The sequence below is a fragment of the Dermacentor albipictus genome, chromosome 7 (assembly GCF_038994185.2).
Source record: "Dermacentor albipictus isolate Rhodes 1998 colony chromosome 7, USDA_Dalb.pri_finalv2, whole genome shotgun sequence".
NCBI classification, from domain to species: domain Eukaryota; kingdom Metazoa; phylum Arthropoda; class Arachnida; order Ixodida; family Ixodidae; genus Dermacentor; species Dermacentor albipictus.
Window position 1 is genome coordinate 88,301,712 of NC_091827.1, and position 18,241 is coordinate 88,319,952.

The 18,241-nt window shown below is 48.8% G+C and overlaps 2 protein-coding genes across 2 annotated transcripts in view; one reads left to right on the top strand and one right to left on the bottom strand.

The window, feature by feature from the left end:
* Positions 1-18,241, top strand: part of LOC139048051 (sulfotransferase 1C2-like) — a 212,818-nt gene that overhangs the window by 2,659 nt on the left and 191,918 nt on the right. The gene's annotated exons all lie outside the window — the stretch shown is intronic.
* Positions 1,779-3,647, bottom strand: LOC139047428 (tigger transposable element-derived protein 6-like). The gene has a single exon (XM_070521253.1). It carries the CDS (start codon positions 3,435-3,437, stop codon positions 1,779-1,781), a length of 1,659 nt encoding a protein of 552 aa, XP_070377354.1. The 5' UTR covers positions 3,438-3,647.

Below are 18,241 nucleotides of genomic sequence, written 5' to 3' on the forward strand. Positions count from 1 at the left end.
TCGGAACATAACCCTGACACCAGATTAGAAGAGAGATTTAGAACATTACGAAGAAACACAGTCTAGAAAATTGGTTCAAAAACAAAGGAAAAAAGCAAATTTTAATCAAAAAACAACCTTCCAGCCAAACAGCCACCACACGCCGACAAGAGGGACCTCGAGTTTAGAAGTACCAGACTGTAAGGAAACTTCCACAGAACTAAACCGCTCCAATGTTATAGACATTTCAGAGACATTAAGAGGGGACACTTTACTTGAGAGAAATGTCTTATTTTTTTCATCTATTAAAAAAGAAACTTGACATTATAATTGAGTTTTTTATGCTGATTTCAAAAATGTGATTATTGTTCTTGTATGTCAATTAGTATTGGAGATAATTAAAATTAATTACCAATTGTTTGAAGGTGGAGTAACAACAGGAAATTTTTGTTGCAGAGCTGCTATTGGCACATGTCTAGATACTAAAAAGCATAAGCTTCACAATGGTAGGAGTACTTTTTTGATATGATGATTTTTAGCCAAGCTGTAGCAGTTTGAGTTTCAATGTTGCAGACACCCACTTTATGCTCCAGTTTAGTGGAAAATTAAAAAATTTTGGATATGTTATTTGAAAATGCACTCCTACCATTGTGTGCTCTACAGATTGAGTTACATGTCACAACAAAAATAGCAGTGCTAGCTGCTCTGAACGCAAAGTTATTGTTTTTTCAAGTTCGCAATTTCAGCAATATTTTTATTTAGAAAAATCAGTGAAAAACGAAACAAGTCCAATTTGAGCCAACTGAAGCAAAAATTGTAGAATATTTACAACCATTTACAATTCTAATATTGTCAGTAGGCACCAGGCATATAGTCCTTCTATTTGGAATCGCCTAAATGCCGTTTTTTCTATGCCCGCTGCATGCTCTCTGCAGAGATGTGCTTGCAAGCTGATGCTGTTGCTCTGCGGCGGTCCTTTTCTGCCATGCGTTTAGTGACTATGAGTCCAGCATTGACCTTCGGTTCCTTCAGGATTGCTGATGAGGCTGCTTCATTTCCTGCATTGAATTTCAATACAGCCTCAGCCACAGCACCTTGCCTAGAAAACAATGATGCATGGCACTCTTTTGGGGAATGCGCACATACAACGGAGTAAAGACTCTCATTACTGTTCTGTGTTTTCTCCCTTTGGCACCGCTTGAGAAGCTTCTCATCCGACAAACGTTCGTAGATGGGAGAAAGGGCCTTGCAGACATGTGGTGGCAAGTTATATCGATGCTTGGGGATTGGCTCGCCTTTTGCTTGGGCTGCATTTTGCTGACACCATGAGTTTTGGCCTGTTGGACACAAACTATGATTTGACACTTGGTCATTAGAAGTGACATGGTGATAGGTGGCCATGACAGCTCTGTGCATGGCCTTGATGTCACCTTTGTTGGACTTCAAAGCGAAGCGTAATACGAAGTAAGCTTGGCAACCAGGTCACCAGTCAGTTTTCCCCTGCCACCAAGGCTTTCAGTTCCAGTCCCCTTTTGCTTGGAAATCAGGTTACGCAGTGCAGTTTTCATCCTTTTCTCTACGCGGTTGACACAATATTCCTTGCTGATGGGAATATAACCATACACCTTGGCTTCCTGTAGGGCGAGAAAGGTGCGGCTGTCGCCGTCCGAGAGTACAGTTGAATCCCGCTATAACGAAATTCACGGTGCACGAAAAAAAATTCGTTCTCGCGGAACTTCGTTATCGCAAAAATTTGACGTGAAACGCAGAAAGAATTGCCCAAGCAGCAGCAAAGGCGTTTAATGCCAAAAATCTGTAAGCTTGGTTTGCTTACGCTTCGCGGCGAGCAACGCCGCCACGCGATTTTCGCACTCGGTCAGCAAACCCATTGCAACATCGTCGTCTCGGACAGCAACGAAATTCCTGATGACATCAAAAGTGTCCATCACCTGTACGGCGGTTGCCGCAGCCGGCGCTTCCTGTACGTCGTCGTCTTCTTCATCGGAAGAGTCCTTATCATTCCGGGCAGCTTTTATGATCTGCTCATCACTCACATCTTCGTGAACAACAACACAAGCGTCAGCGCCGATGTATTCGTCGAGCTCGAGATTAGGCGGCACGGTTCCTATTTCTCCCAGCGTTTTCCAGGCGGCCGCGATCCCCGGAGCCGGTGACGCCTCTTCGTCGTCGTCTGTAACGCCTGGTGTTAGGCCAGCAGAGTGTACGGGTCGACCTTCGGCAAATCCGGCGTGCCTGAAACAGTTCACAATTACTGAGCGCCCCAGTGTGCTCCAGGCAGCAGACATAATCTGCAGTGCCACGTACAAGTCCACCTTCGTGTCTCGGCCGGTTTCAGTGTTAAAAAGCAGCCGCTGAATTAACCTCCCGCGGTAAGCGCGCTTCAGGCTAAGAATCACGCCCTGATCGAGAGGCTGTAAGACAGACGTGCAATTGGGAGGGAAAAACCTCAGCTCCGTGTTAGTGAGCTTGACTTCGTCGGAGTGATGCGCTGAACAATTGTCCAAAAGCAAGCAAACTTTACGGCCCTGCCGCTTCATGTCGCGGTCGAATGCCATCATCCACTCGGTGAAAATAGCGCGGGTCATCCATGACTTGTTGTTCGCCTTGTACTGCACAGGTAGGCTACGAGTTCCCTTAAAACAGCGCGGCTTGGCACTTTTGCCTATGACTAACGGCGGACGCTTGTCCGAGCCATCCATGTTTGTGCAAAGCAGCACTGTGATGCGTTTTTTGCTGTGTTTGCCGCCGTGACAGCGCTGCCCCTTGAAGTCGAGCGTCCTAGCCGGCAACATCTCGTAGAATAGCCCGGTCTCGTCGGCGTTGTAAATGTCTGCAGGCGCGAAGTTGCTTAAAATTCCGGCCATGTTACTCGCCTTCCAAGCAGCTGCTCCGTCCACGTCTGCTGACATTGACTCGCCGCACAACACTTTTCCAACGATGTTATGGCGGGCCTTGAAACGGTTTAGCCAGCCAATGCTGGCTTTAAAATCATCAATGCCAAGTAGGCATGCATAGTTCAAGGCTTTCTGCTGGACGATGCTTCCGGACAGGGGGACGTTGCTGGCTCGTGTTTCCACAAACCACGCATGCACTGCTTTGTCCAACTCTTCATGGAGGGGCCGCGTCACCTTTTTGTGCTTCGAGGATGTGCCTGAAGCAAGTGCCATTCTCACGCTGTCCTTATTGCCTAGAATCGTTGACAGCGAACTTGCAGGAATTCCGAAGTCTTCAGCAATTGCCGCTTTCTTCCTTCCGCTTTCTGCTTGGGCGATTATTTGAGCTTTTTGCTCAAGGGAAAGAGTTTTGCGTTTTTTCACTTGCGTTGCCATCGTGTCCTGCGGATGAAAACTCGTCGTTGTCGAAGAGAAAGGCAGCGAGTGAACAACGCGACCACGACACAAAGCCAAAATGGCGGAACTGCAATCACGTGATTTCATGCTTAATGTGGCTTTGGATTTGACTTGGACTTCTCGCCAATAAAACTAGTTTCGGTTTCGATTTTGAACGCGAAAATTTCGTTGAAGCGGAAACGCTCTGCAAAAATGGTTCGTTGTGCAGAGAAATTTAGGCCATTAATTCTTATAGGATACTCGCGGGGAATAAAAAATTATTCGTTGTCGCGGAAATTTCGTTGTGGCGGTATTCGTTGTGGCAGGATTCAACTGTATTGTGGTATACCTGAGGTTGTTTTTTTCAGTTATCTTTGAAAGAGCATTAGTCGAGCTTCCACTTCCATTTCTCCAGATTTTTTACTTGAGTTTTTTTGGCATACATGCCTTTCCTTCCACGACTGGTATGTTGGGTCTCCTCCTTTCGGTCCCCGTTCGCACGCCGCGCAAAAATTGCTCAGAACAACGTAGTCAAGCACTAACCCTGTAAAAAGCTCGATGACGGCGCCGACGCAGATATGAGAGGAATGGCCACGTGTCATCCAGGACACATCATAGGAAACGGCAATGTTTCCTGGGCCGCCAAGCTTCAGTTCGCTGTACAGATTGCGCACAGCGAGCGTGCTCGCGGACACGCATTTATCGGCAGCTGCAGTTGCAGCCGGCGTCAGCTTCGACTTCTGGTGCGCCTGCCGATGTCTTGGTGTGCATGCCACGGGTAGATACATTCATGATCGCGAATACGTCATTCAGCACCGTTTCCTGATTTCCAGTGCTTTTCATAGTGCGCGCGGCAAGAATGTTCACGACGAATGGGTTGCACGCCATTCCGCTGTTCACGCGCGGCGAGCTCCACGCCGACACGCTATCACCACAGATCTCGCACGAGGCAACCATCTTTATCGCAAGGCCATAATCGCGTTCATGTTTGTGCATCGACGCATCGCCACTACATTCTTTGCGCTTGAAAAACGACAGCAGAGTGTTTATAGCGTCGAGGCTCACCACAGCGAAGCACGTATCCATCACATCCGAGCCTTCCGCGGTGTCGTCCGAGGCAGTGGCAGCGTCGGCCGCACAAACAAGAAGCTCAGATTTTCGCTTCGTAGCTGGCATTGATGCAAGATTGTGGAGTTTTGCCTTCGCATCCTTCTCAATCTTCGACAAATCAGCGGGCTCCAACATGACGGTGTCGTGCCGAAACGTCTGTGGAACACGGCCGCTGTCGGAGCCGCTTCCACCCGCTAGGCCTATTCCACAGTCGTCCTCGGCGGCGGCTTCGGTGGCGCTTGGCTCGGGAAGCAAACTGTCGTCGATGTCTTCCGACGGTGATCCGCGCTTCTTTTGAAAGTTGAACAACTTTCGTTTCTTCTTTGGTCCACCGAATTTGTGCATCGTAGCAAACTTTGGCGATGAGTTCGGCATTGTTGCGTTTCTACCGTGTTGCGAACAATCCGCACGCTCGCTGTCACGTGCGTTCGTAGACGAATAGGATCGCGTATCGGGACCGACTTTTCGCGGGCTTTTTCTTAGTGGCCGCTTGGCGTATGTAGTAGCGGTGGCATGAAATATAAAGAAGAAACGCAGCTCTTTCAAACGATACAAAGATGGCCGCGATCAGAAACAAAACGGCAGCTGCGCGTTCTTGAAATATGCCAATTTTTGCGCGTAAGTCGATGAATATCCTGGTCACACACGTCATCTAAAACACTACTGTGGCTAAAATATCAATCCGGAACGCGTAAAAATTTGCCAGATTATGTATCAGTCATTGCAGAATCCGATTTTAAGGTAAAAAAAAATCGATTTTTCCGCGATTTTTCGCTTTCTAAAACCCGTGTCCCCCCTTAAGTCAAAAAGAAATAGATGTACTCAGCAAGGGCCTAAACTTTTGCCCCACAAACAACACAATAAATGAATTCGAGCTTCACAAGGACCTCTCAGAATTCTCCCGACGAATGCGCATCCGACACTTTTTCGCAGACACACCAGACACCGGGACGACACCACTTAGAGCCCAATTCACTTGGACTCCCGAACCAGAACAAGCCATAGAACTTGACATATACCTTAAAACTGTCACTAAAGAAATTATAAGCCAATCCAAGACATCTAAGCGACCTAAAAACATAACTGCGTCGGAGAGCCATATCATTTCAAATCTGAGTTGCCGGAATGACATTGTTATTAAGGAAGCAGTTAAGGGTGGAAGTATAGTTTTTTGGCCAGTAGAAAAATACAAGCATGAGGCTTACAGACAACTAAACAACCCAGAACACTACCGCAAACTAGATAACGATCCGACATTGTCCTACACAGTGACAATTACCAACAGGCTGAAATCACTTTTGGCTGATGAATTGGTAACACCGTCAGAATACAAATTTCTTAAACCAAGCAACAAAAGTGCGGGGCGTTTTTACCTCCTTCCAAAAATTCATAAAATTCCATCCGCTGAACTATACACTGCTATTATCCCAGGCCGTCCGATAGTATCAAACAACAACACCCCGACAGAGAGCATCTCCATATTTCTTAACCACTACCTTGGTGACTTGCCAAAAGCACTTCCGTCATTTGTACAAAATACGCCCCACCTGCTCAGAATTATAGAGGACATTAATACTAAAGGCACACTACCCCACAACACAATTCTCGCAACACTAGACGTCACGGCGCTGTACACCAACATTCCAATCCTTGATGGTTTATCTTTGATAAAACAAAGGCTGTCTAAACACAATGCACAACACTCTACTGAAGTCTACTTGTCTCTCCTTGAATTAGTTCTAACACATAACTACTTCCAATTTGAGGAGAGGTACTACCTACAGATACATGGTACAAGCATGGGTACGCCTTTTGCACAAACCTACGCAAACATATATATGGGGATTCTAGAAACAGATCACCTATCGCGCTGCACTACCAAGCCCCACACATACCTACGATACATAGACGACATACTCATAATCTGGGGACATGGTCAAGACAGTCTAGATAAATATGTAGCATTTCTAAGCTCTGTTCACCCAACAATAAAATTCGTATCAGAATCCTCAACTGAGCGCAAAAAGTTTCTGGGCACAACAATATACATTGACAATGGTGAGCTAAAGACAACGCTGTATAGGAAACCTTTCGACAAACAACAGTACCTAGAATATACCAGCCACCATCCCAGACATTGCAAGCAAGGCATCTTTAAAGGCCAAGCCACACGACTTCGTCACATTTGCGTTGAAAACCAAGACTACATAGATAGACTCGATCACCTTAAAGAAACCCTATCAAACAGGAACCAGCCAAACAGTGACCTTCAAACAACCTACATCGCTGCAACCAAACTTGATTGAGCTGAGGTCCTCAAGCCCCGCCCGAGGATCACAAGAACAACAACGCCTCTTCTTACTACTAAATTCTCAAACGCACTCCCAAACGTGAATAACATCCTTAGTAAATACTACCCAATTCTCACCAGCAATCAGAAACTTCAGATTCGCAACACTAATTTTAAAGATGTTCTTGTGCACGCCAAACTACAGACAAAGAGGAAGTTAGGAACCAATCCCTGTGGCTGCCCCAGGTGCGCTACATGCAAACATATTCAATCTACTACTACAGTAAAAAGCACAGCGTCGAATTACGCACACAAGGAGTTGATGTTCGCCTCGATGTCAGTGAGGGAAACTTGAAGATACCGTATTTACTCGCGTAATGAACCCACCTTCTTTCCAGATAAGTTGACATAAATTTGGGGGGAGGGTTCATTACGCGGGGAAAAAAAATTTAGATATTTTTTAGGTCGAAATTTCATGTCACAATGAAGATAGGAAAATCGCAATCCCAACCTTACCTTTATAGTAAAAACACGTACGCGATGAATGTGAATTAAAAATTCATTTTTATTTTCATGCTGCTGGCTGCTTATGGTCTGTCTCACTCGGGCTCGTTATCTGAATCCACGCTTCCACTCATATCGCTTGCGACTTCGTCGGCGTCGTCGTCTTCCCACAGCGCGTCGTCTTCACTGCCGTCGAGGCTGTTGGAGATGCCAGTCTTTTTGAAGCTGCGGACGACCATCTCGCTGGGAATCACACTCCATGCTTCTAGAATCCATCGACAGAGCATGTCGATGGTGGGCCTTCTAATCTTACCTGCGGGAGTCAGGTCGTGGTTTCCCGCGGCCATCCACTCTGTATAGAGCCGGCGCACGTTGTCCTTAAAGGGCTTATTAATGGAAACATCAAGGGGCTGCAGCACTGATGTCAAGCCACCTGGGATGATAGCGAGGTCCGTGCGTAACTCGCTCATTCGGCAGCGGACATTTTTTTCCAGATGGCCGCGGAAGCTGTCCATAACAAGCAGCGATGGCAGGAGAAGAGCCCCGGGCCGCCGTCCCCAGACTGTTTTCAGCCAGTCGGACACCAGCTCGGCCGACATCCACCCTTTCTCCTGGGCGCGAATGTGGATACCGGCAGGAAGAGTTCCCTCTTTGGCAGAGTCTTTCTTTTGAAGACGACGAACGGCGGCAGCTTCCTGCCGTCCGCTGTTACAGCTAACATCACGGTGCACCGCTGCTTCTCGGCGCCCGTCGTCTTAACCTGCACACTTTTCGCACCTTTCATATCGACAGTGCTGTTTCTTGGCATGTCAAAGTTTATAGGCGTCTGGTTCGCGTTCCCGATTTGCGACAGCAGGAACTTTTTGTCCTCACGGATCCGAATGACAAAGCGGTGGAAATCACGCACTTTGTCCCCACAGTCTGCCGGCAGCCGCTGGCATAACGTAGTACGCCTTCTGAGGCACAACACGTTCCGGCGCATGAAACGAGTCGTCCAACCACTGCTCGCCTTAAATTCACTCGCGGCAATGCCGTGACTTCTTGCAGTGGCCCGCGCGTGATTCTGTATCAGCTCGTGGGATACGGCACATCCTTCGTTGCGGAGCCTCTTCACATAGCTCAGAACTTCTTCCTCGACGCGAGGAAACTTGCCCTGCTTCGGCCCGCGAAAGGCCCGGCGATCTTTCTTCGTCGCTCTGAGTTCCTCTTGTTGATTCCTCCAGTAGCGCACACGCACGGGGTCTACACTAAAATGCCGTCCAGCCGCGCGATTGCCATGCTCCAAAGCATGCTCCACGACTTTGAGCTTAAAACCGGCCGTGTAGCTAGCGTTACGCCCCATCGCACAACGCGCAGAAAATGCACAGCACGCACGAAATAATGCAAAGGTCGTAGCGAAGCACTTAAACAGCAACAAAATAGGACTGGCGAAATGGCGACCGACGCTGTCCAAGTGCGTTGTCTTTACTTCGTTCTGCCGCCGCCGCCGCGCATGCATGGCGCTATAAGCAGAGGTTTGCTTTGCATTTAATAGATGGCACTCGGCAACCTGCATCATCATCATCATCATTGTAAAAAAAAAGAATCTAGAGAAGTTTGACAAATTGGTTCGAGAAATACAAAGAAAATAGCCGAGCGTGGTGGAAACTGCCGTCACCCCATTTCAAAGAGGACGCCCCAGTAAAGCCCTTTGCGCATCCACCAACGAATCATGCAAGGTCAATGAACGATCAACGAAAGCGTGCAGTCGACGCCCGCGTCACCCGCGTTCGCGTCGCCGGTGTTCAGCATCGTTGGCTTCAAATGATGTTTATTTTATCACTGCGCGATCAGACAATTTTATGATCGTCGACAGTCGACAGCGCCGGCCAATTGAGCCGAGATAACGCGAACATGCTGAACACCGACCCTGCGGGCGGGTGCGCGTTATTTACGCGACGTAAAAAAAAAAATCAATTTTCGACGACAAAAGTGGGGGGTGGGTTCATTACACGAGTAAATACGGTATTATGGATGTCGCGAAGTCACGTTACGGTAGGCAAGCCAGTGACGCTGATTGCAATGGGGTTAACTGTTTATTAAGATAGAATATGCAAGCGATAGAAAGGAAAGTATTTACACGGACATCACTACGAGTAACATGTTAGAATTTTGATCTTCTTTCTCAGCCGAATCTCCACCATGGCCCCGCACGCACCTAAAAGCATTCCCAGCAACCCCCTCGCCCCATCGTTCGTCCAATCACACTGCGGTGCGCGCAGTGTGCACACAACGGGGCTCCAAGGTGACACTATCGGGAGTTCCAATACGTCCAGGTCGTTGCCACAAATCCCTTGCAGTGCAACGAGTCCCCTTTTGTCTCACAACCTCGCAAAAAAAAACACACTTCCCGAAGAAAGCACTTCCGCGTTCTGTTCGGGCATCTGGACAGCTTGCGAATGTCTCGGCACAGTGCGGTTAAGCGACGAGGGGCTGACTTCAAGGCCAGGGCATTGCTTCCGCGAACCGGGTGGCGGAAGCCCGACACACAGTCACCCCTCCTACGCGCTCTTCGTAGCCCGAGGGTCCCCCACCCACGATGCCATAAATTGCCGCCGTCTTGGTGTCGAACCACCCGTCTCCTTTGACCACCCCGCGCGACCCTTGCATGCAGCTGTCCGCACAAACAACGCCGAACTTCACTCAAGGTAACTTCGGCTTTCACCTGCACATCAAGCAACGTAGTCTACTGTGTAGAATGCGCCGCTTGTAGCAAACAATACTTACCCTATTTACACGATTGTAAGTCGACCCCTTTTTTAAAATTTGAAAGTCTGAAGTTGGGGGGTCGACTTACAATCGAAACCAAAACATGGCTCCGCCAATAAAAGCGATACCAATGGGAGCTACAATGTAGTTACAATTTTATGTTTGCTCTATGGCCCTACCAGTACCTTTTCACTATCCCGCGTGTTTGTTCGCTTTTTGGAAGGGTTTTTCAACATTTTTGAGAGTTTTACAGTGTATGCAACAATCATGGGGGAGGGGGTGTCGATAGTTGATGGAAGCGCCGCTGTTCCCATTTGCGGCGGCACCCTCAGAACGGCGGCGCTTGCGGGGAGTATCGGTAGTTCATGGAAGAGCAGACACCGCTTGCGGGTTTCCCTTTCTCTGTTTAAAGGCTAGACAGGGCTAGACGCGTTCCACTTGACTGCCGGCTACGTGCTACTTCTATGCTTCCCCAGTAGTCATGAGTTCTCCAGGCCCACTAACCGTTTGGGACTCGTTCACAGCAGCGTTCAAGAGGGCTGCCATCCTTTACGCCGAAGAAACAAATCACTGCGCAGCGGGACGCATTTTCGATGTTTCTAAACGGGTGGTGCTAGAGTGGCGACTGCAGCGAAGCGAAATTTTCACCTGTGACGGCAAGTGAGAAAGTTTCCACGTGCCGAAGTCTGGGCACTTTCCGGAGCTGTAGGCTAAGCTTGCGGTGTACGTCGCTGGAATGCGTGATTGGTCCCTGCCAGTGAAGTGCGACATGGTCATGAAACAAGCCCGGACCTTCGCCTTAATTTTAAGGTTCTGCTCTGCCGTGAGTACAACGAGTCGCTGGCGGCAGAAGACTGCGAAATTATGCCAACCAGACCTGTCAAAAGAGCCTCCCTGACAGCTGCGTGTGGTTAGGTGCATTTGGCGTGTGCTGCTGTTCTGCAAGATGTTTGCCAAATTTGAAATTTCGCTGGACCACGACGCGTTGTGGGACCGCAGCAACGATGACGATGGCAGCACTAGTGAAGACGAATAGTCCAGTGACCATGTCATCTACTAATAAATTTTCGTTATCCAATGCGCCCTCGGGTACGCTCTTATTTATTCTTTTTTTTTTCAGGTCACGCGATATGGGGGGGTCGACTTAGGTACATTTGAGTCGACTTACAATCGTGTAAATACAGTAGGTGAGACTGGACAACAAATTAATACAAGACTCAACGGTCACTGCGCGGACACAAAACACAATCTAACCAAAGCAGTAGCCAGTCACTTTAATAAACATGGTCATATATTTGACAAAGCAAGGCTCTATATACTACAAACAAATTTCTGTTCCCCTTCCGAAAGGAAGTATGCGAAATCATACCTAATACAAAAGTTTAATTGCCTACACGCGACAGGAATTAATTTGGCACGCGGCAACTTAGAATCTTTGAAAGCGGTAACTTAAATCTGAAATTCTCCCATCATCAACCAAGACACAAAACACATTAGGCCACCAGCTAGCCTTAATTCTTAACCTCACCTACTCTTCCATTACGAAAAATGTTTTCCTGCCTACTACTCAATTTAATGTACTCTTTCAGGTTTTTACGTCTATACCAACTGTACAACCCCCTTCGGCCATGTACACTTGCCCCCACCCGCTTCTACGCGCGTCACCCTCCTGTTTGTTATTGCGGCTCCGGTCCCCCCCTCTCCTTCTCTTTTCCCTTCCTTTTTTTTAAATCTATTTTTAAAACCCCCTCATCAACACATTCCGAAGTCAATATGCCCTTTTCGGCGCCTCAACCCAGAGTATCGCTATTTCTGGATGCCGCCGTAACGACACCTACGTTGAGCGACTGGGGCAATGCCCCTTGAAAGGCCATGCCATTGCCTTTGAGTCACCCCATACATGGCACCGCAGACTCCGCGTCGCCATCTTAACTACTTCAAAATTACTCGACGTATTGCTGCTATGCTACTCAAGTCACTTTTTCAATTCATGTTTTTTTTCTGTGTGTGTGTGTGTGTTTGTGCGTTTTTTTTTGTGTGTGTGTTACTCGCGCACTGATCGCCTGACCAGCCTTTTTAATGCCACAGAAACATGCCACCAACGACTCCCCCTGAATGCTTTCTAACCTCTCGCATCCCCAACACGCTCCCCAGCCCCCATCTTTCTTAAAATTTTGTTTTTCTATTTCTTGTTCTTTTTCTCTCTCCCCCCCCTTTTTTCTGTCTTGGTGCTGCCCTGGCTTCCCCCGCTCTTTCTTTCCTTTTTTCCCTTTTTTCCTTTTTTCTGCTTTTGTTTCTTTTCTCTTCTCCCTGCGTGCCCACTTTCACGCTCTTGTCCCCTCGTCTTGGGAACGAAGCTCACAGACGTCGGACGACAGCGCTTGTTTCCTCTGGTAGTCTCTCTCTTCAAAACCAGCCGCCAGCGACAACACCCACACGTGACGTCACTGCACTAACCCTTTAAAACTAACACGCCGAGGATGTTGAGGCCGCCTTTGACGAAGATAGGTCCTCCTATCAAAACGTTGGCCAGCCTTTCTGAGGCACCTTATCCCTGTTTACGAACTTTATACCACAGTGTGACATTACCAACATGTGATTTTAGGGCTCGCCTATAGTAGACAGCCAACCTGTCGACCAGCTCAGCTGTCAATCTCCCCTTGCCACCGAGACTTCGTTTGCCTTCACCCTTGTGTTTCTCTAATAAGTTGCGGAGTGCGGTGCCCATCCATTTCCTCACATGGTTAACGCAATCCTCCTTTTCTACTTCAATGTATTCGTAAACTTTCGCTTCTTTAATTGCATTGTATGTGCGGCTGTCACCATCACACAACATGGTGGTATAGCGAAGGTTATGTCGCTGAAGCGACCTCTCAAACAAGATTTTGCCTGCATCTACTTCCATCTGGTCAGACTTGCAGCTTGTGTTTTTTTGGCACTGGTGGCTCAACTTCCAAAGGTCATAGCCCTCACTGTCTGGCTTAAAGCCATTCTCACAGCCCAAACAAAAGTTACACATCACATGGTAATCGAGCACATATGCAGTGAAGAGTTGAACAACAGTTCCAACACCATTATGTGAGGAATGTCCCCTTGTCAACCAAGTTCCATTGTAGCAATCGGCAATGTTCTTTTTGTGTCCAAAACTAATGTCCTTATACAGATAGATCATTGACTTCTTTCGCACACTGAGTCATAACGGCCGCGGCAGCTCGGGTGGCAGCAGGCTCTAGCGTCTTCTTTAAGTGCCGCTGAAACGTTTTATTGTGGAGCCCCCGGCGCAAAAGCCTCATTGACGCGAAGACGTCGTTCATGGCTGTTGGGCCATTTCCACTGCTGACCATTGCACGTGTGGCGAACATGTTAATCTCAAACAGATTACTTGTCTTTTCACCATCAACTCTGCGCGAGTTCCATTGTGCCGCAACTTCACCACAATTCTCACACAACACAACCAGTTTCTTGGTGAGGCCGTAGTCACGGTGGCTCGTGACTAGTTTCACACACCCTCCACACACCTTGCACTGCAAGGCAGCAGGTGGTGCATTCACAAGGTTCAGATCAACAATTGTGTATAAAGCTGCAATGTCCACGACTGAAGCTGACGACGCGTTGCTTGCATCAGTGAAAACAGCAGTCTTTCATGCTGTTTCCGGTGTCAACTCAAGTCTATCAAGCGTGACTTGATCACGGCCACTCACTTGAGCCATTTCGTTGCTCGTGACAGTTCTGGCGTCAACTCTCACACTGCCGGAGTAGGCGCGAAGGATGCCGTCATTCTGCAGTACGCTATAACCTGCATCGCCGCGAGCCGCAACTATCACACGGCCGGAGTCGGTGCGAAAGATGTCGTCTGTCTGCAGATTTCTATCACCAGCATCGCTGCGAATCGCTTGCTGTCCCGCTGTAGTCGTGTGATACACCACCGTTGTCAGATGCACCAGCCCGCGAGTGACTTGCTCATCGGTTCCAGGGCCGCGCGATGTTGGACCGCTATCACCTCCATCTCCGTTGTCGGGTGCCTTGGCGACGAAAGTCGCTTGCTCATCTGTTGCAGTATCCCGCGATGTCGTGCCCTTAGCACATTTCTTATTTTTTGTCGCTTTCAGTCAAACTGATACACAGTGTGGAACTTTTTCGGTCCTCCAGGCATATTTGTCATGGTGCAAGACAAAATGGCGCCTCTACCAGCCAAATTTTCCTATCCAGAGCCCTAGGCCAATAACATGACGCCATCATAACCATGTGATCCTCACTGGTGTAGGGGTTGGAGTACGGGACTTCGGGATGTAAACCCACAAACTTGGGAGGAATTTATTCTACATTATGTACAAGGAGGTGAGCGTCAAGTATCAGACGTACTGACATTACGGGCCGGCAGCAACTCGGACGCTGCGGCCCGCGGCAAGAAGTTCGAGAGAGGTGAATCAGGGAATCAGGGCATGTCCCAGAATGCTCAGGTCTCTCTGGAAGGCTTCTTATAAACCCTTCGAGCACTGCAAGTCACGTCATGTTTGACCAATGGGAGAGTCCACTCCGATGACGCCACTTGCAGCCAATGGTAGGCGCCCGTGTCGCGTGGCACACCTGTCGGGGCTCTCTGCGGTCTTGCCACGCAGACTGGCAATCCACTTGTAGGCTGGAGAAGGAGCGGGGGGGGGGGCGCTCGTGCACCTGCTTCATTGTCGGATGCCCACCTGCTAATCCCGGCGGCGCAGGAACTTGTTGGCACGTAAACTTGTTGCCTCGGCCGCTTCTCTGGAATGCGCTTTCCGGCTTCTGCATTCCTCAATTAGCTGTGCTGCAATCCGACGTGGTCTGGGGAACTCGAAGTAGCCTCAGGAAACGGCGCCATATCTAACAGCTCGTCCTCGCCCCGGTAGTTCTGAATGGCCGGTGAACTCAATTCGCTGGCCATGAGGAACGCTGAAAGAAGCTGCAGGGTACTGGGGTCGAGCCTCGTTTGACAACCCTCGGGATCCTGGACCCTGGAAAACATACGTCAAACAAACCAAACAACACAGCGCTGCCCCACGTGTAAGCGCAGGCTCTTCACCCCTGACTCGCCAGGCTATTACTGAGTCAAAATCAACCCTGATCATTTAGTTCCCCAATTTTGACAAAACAGTTGTAACCACCTTTCCAAACAGCCATGCACTTCTCCTCGATTGCCGACAAGACCAGAGCACTATTGTTGTTGCAAAACAAAAGGGTCGTTGACGATGCAAACAACAAATGAAACAGCCGAACATAACTTAAGTGGCCTAACCACCCGAACAGCATGTTTCCAATCTATAACAGTGGCGTACTTTTCGTACGTATTGGTGCCACTGAACAAACTGGTCAACCTCACAAGTACGTAATCACAAGCGCACTAGCCTTGTGGTCACTAAACAGAACGCGTACTTGCATTGTAGGCAAACTTTTCATTTACGCTTACTCACGTTTCTTCCCTGAAAGTCCTACAGGACACGTGACGTAAACAAACAATTAAACTCGCGGGACTTACACACTCCGCAGAACTCTTAAAATGATGCGTCTTCTACTAACTCTTTCCACGCACGTTCACTAAAGAAGTCAGAATACACGGCTGCCCTCACACACACACTAGCAACCCAGTCATAAAGTCTGCTTCCTTCCGTCCACACAGGACACGCGCTAATGGAACTAAGAACGCTTCTCCGTGCAAATCATGCACTCACTCAAATCTACGCGCTTAACCTTACAAAATTCAAAAACGCTTAAAAAGAAAGAAGGTTAAATAACACACACGCGCGTTACGATAGGCCTCGCAACAAGAACCTTGACCCTCAGGTTACTCAAACACACAAAAAAAAGCCTATCCACTTATTAATGAGCATCTCGCGAGACTACACGTTTACTTAAAACGCATCTTTCAAATCTCGAGCTTCTCAAATGAAAACACGAACAAAGCTCATATCTTTACATATTGAAAGAAAACCTAGTCTCAAATCGCGAAAACTTTCCGATGCTCAAAAATAAAAAACAAAACAACTCGCTTCATTTCTACGGAAGCTCTCCTGGCCTCCTTTTCCGAACGCTTACGACTGACTCATACTTTCAGCCTGACCCGCGGTGGGCGAAGTTTCAAAGCTACTCTGGCTGCCGAGAGACAACAAAAGGGCTGACTAACTATCAGCTCCCCCAAGACGTTACGGTCTCCTGCCAATTTGCGTCCTCGCGCCCTGCTTTCAACACAAACCCGATTGACCGCGTCGCTTCTCCCCACCTGGTCTCGTCCTGCCACCTTGCGTTTCTTCGAACTGCACGCTGAGCTTTGAAAAGAACTACGGAACGACGAGGAGATTAACTGCCCCGTGCCCTTTGTCCGCGTCCGTGCAGGACATTCTTCGCGGTCCCCCTTTGACCTGTGGCTCGAACGTTTAGGATGCGTCAACATCGTCAGTGACGACCGCACCTTTCTTCTCCTCGCGCCCTGCCCATTTGGGTTTCTCGCCATTTTTGGCGGCGCTACATTATTTACCGACTTTCGGTCTTTACTGCGCTTCTTTTTACGGCGCTTTCTCTTTGCACTCGCCTTCATGTCGCCTTCTCGTGCCTCGTGCTGGCCGGTAGACGTTTCGTCGGCCCGGATCGGTCTCTTACCCGCACAGTCTGAGTGATTTACATTTAAATCTACTCTCGCTCTGCCTCGACTGGCGGACAGCTCAACCGACTCTGGCACAATGCAGCAGGCTTTACTCGAGTAAGACAACTCGCACTCTTGCGAACTGCCCTCTGCTACATTGCCCAGCTCACGCTGTGCATCGGCACACAGCCCGTCGGTATCGATCGCTGTCTCACGCGCACAGTCCGAATGATTATCAACTGAATCATCCCTCTCTAGGCTATCTAGACTGGCGGAGAGCCGCACCGATCCCTGAACAATGCAGTTGTTCTCACGTGGACTACGGAGCTCGCCATCCTGAGAATTACCCTCAACTGCACCGCTCAGCTCGCACTTCACTTCTGCACGCAGATCTGGCTCTACATGGGTGCTCGCGTCTGTCGCGTCAACAGTACCCTTTTCCTCGCTAGCAACCTCGCTAACCTTACCAGCGACGCACACACGCGGTAACTGTGCCAATTTGTTCGCAGCTGGCCTAGCTGTCTCCACAGTCATCTGTTGGCACAGCACCTCGTCGCTCTCACTGCGGCCTTTAACGGCCTCTGTTGCCACTAAGGCATCGTTAGCAGCTAGCCTTTTCCCTTCACTTATGACTCTGCAGCTAATCTCACAGGCACTACTCTTTTCGTCGGCTTCTGGCGAAAATCTGCTAGATGCTTCCTCATTCTTTCGCTCTGTACTACCTACAGAATTCTCAGACAGCCGTTGTCTCTGTGCCAATAACTGATCACAATACTGTATCTCTTTGATCAGTGCTGCCTTCTCTCTCTCATACTTTTGCTCACGCTCAAGCTTACGTTGCTGATACTCCCGTTCGCGTTCATTCTCACGTACGTGACGCTGACACCTCAGAGTAAGTTCTTGAAGCTCCTGCTTCCGTTCATTCTCGCGTTCTTCACGCTTATGCTTACTCCTAAGCTCACGACGCTCTCGCAAACGTACACGACGCACACGCTCCCGTGGCTCCTGTATCACTTCCCAAGCAAGCTCAATGCTTTTGCCATCATTGCCACTATCTTCAATCGCCTTTATGATAGCTGGCGTTTTCATCCGTTCGTCCGCCTCAACTCCCAAATCGTCGCACACCAACAACAAGTCTAACCTCGTCAACCTTCTAAGATCCATGGCAGCTGCCCCGACAGGTGGTTAAAACTGTTTTCCTTAATGAATTTGTGCAAACACACAATGCAACAAATTCCCAATTCCCAGAACTATCAAAATTGAACACACAACCTTTGAGTCTGGCGAATCATAAGGAAAAAAACCACGCGCTCACTTACGGTTACAGCACCCTGCCATCCGGTTCGTTCGTCCGCTGTCCCCGGTTCCTCCGGACTCCCTGGGTCGAAGGCTCGCTCCTTCTTCGCTACTCCCAGTTTCTTCGGACCTCTTTCGACGAAGGCTCTCTCTTCTTCGCTCTCCCCGGTTTCTTAGGATCTTTCTTGCCGAAGGTTTATCCGTAGCGCTGCCACCAGCTGATGCATTCGGAGGCGATCCTACCGCTGCCAACCAGATGTAGCGGTTGGAGGACGGACTTCGCGGATGAAAACCCAAAAACTTGGGAGGGTTTATTTACATTATGTACAGGGACGAGAGCGTCAATTAACAGTC

Excerpts from the sequence above, each read along its gene's own strand:
- LOC139047428 (XM_070521253.1), bottom strand. The coding sequence starts at position 3,437 with ATGAAATCACGTGATTGCAGTTCCGCCATTTTGGCTTTGTGTCGTGGT.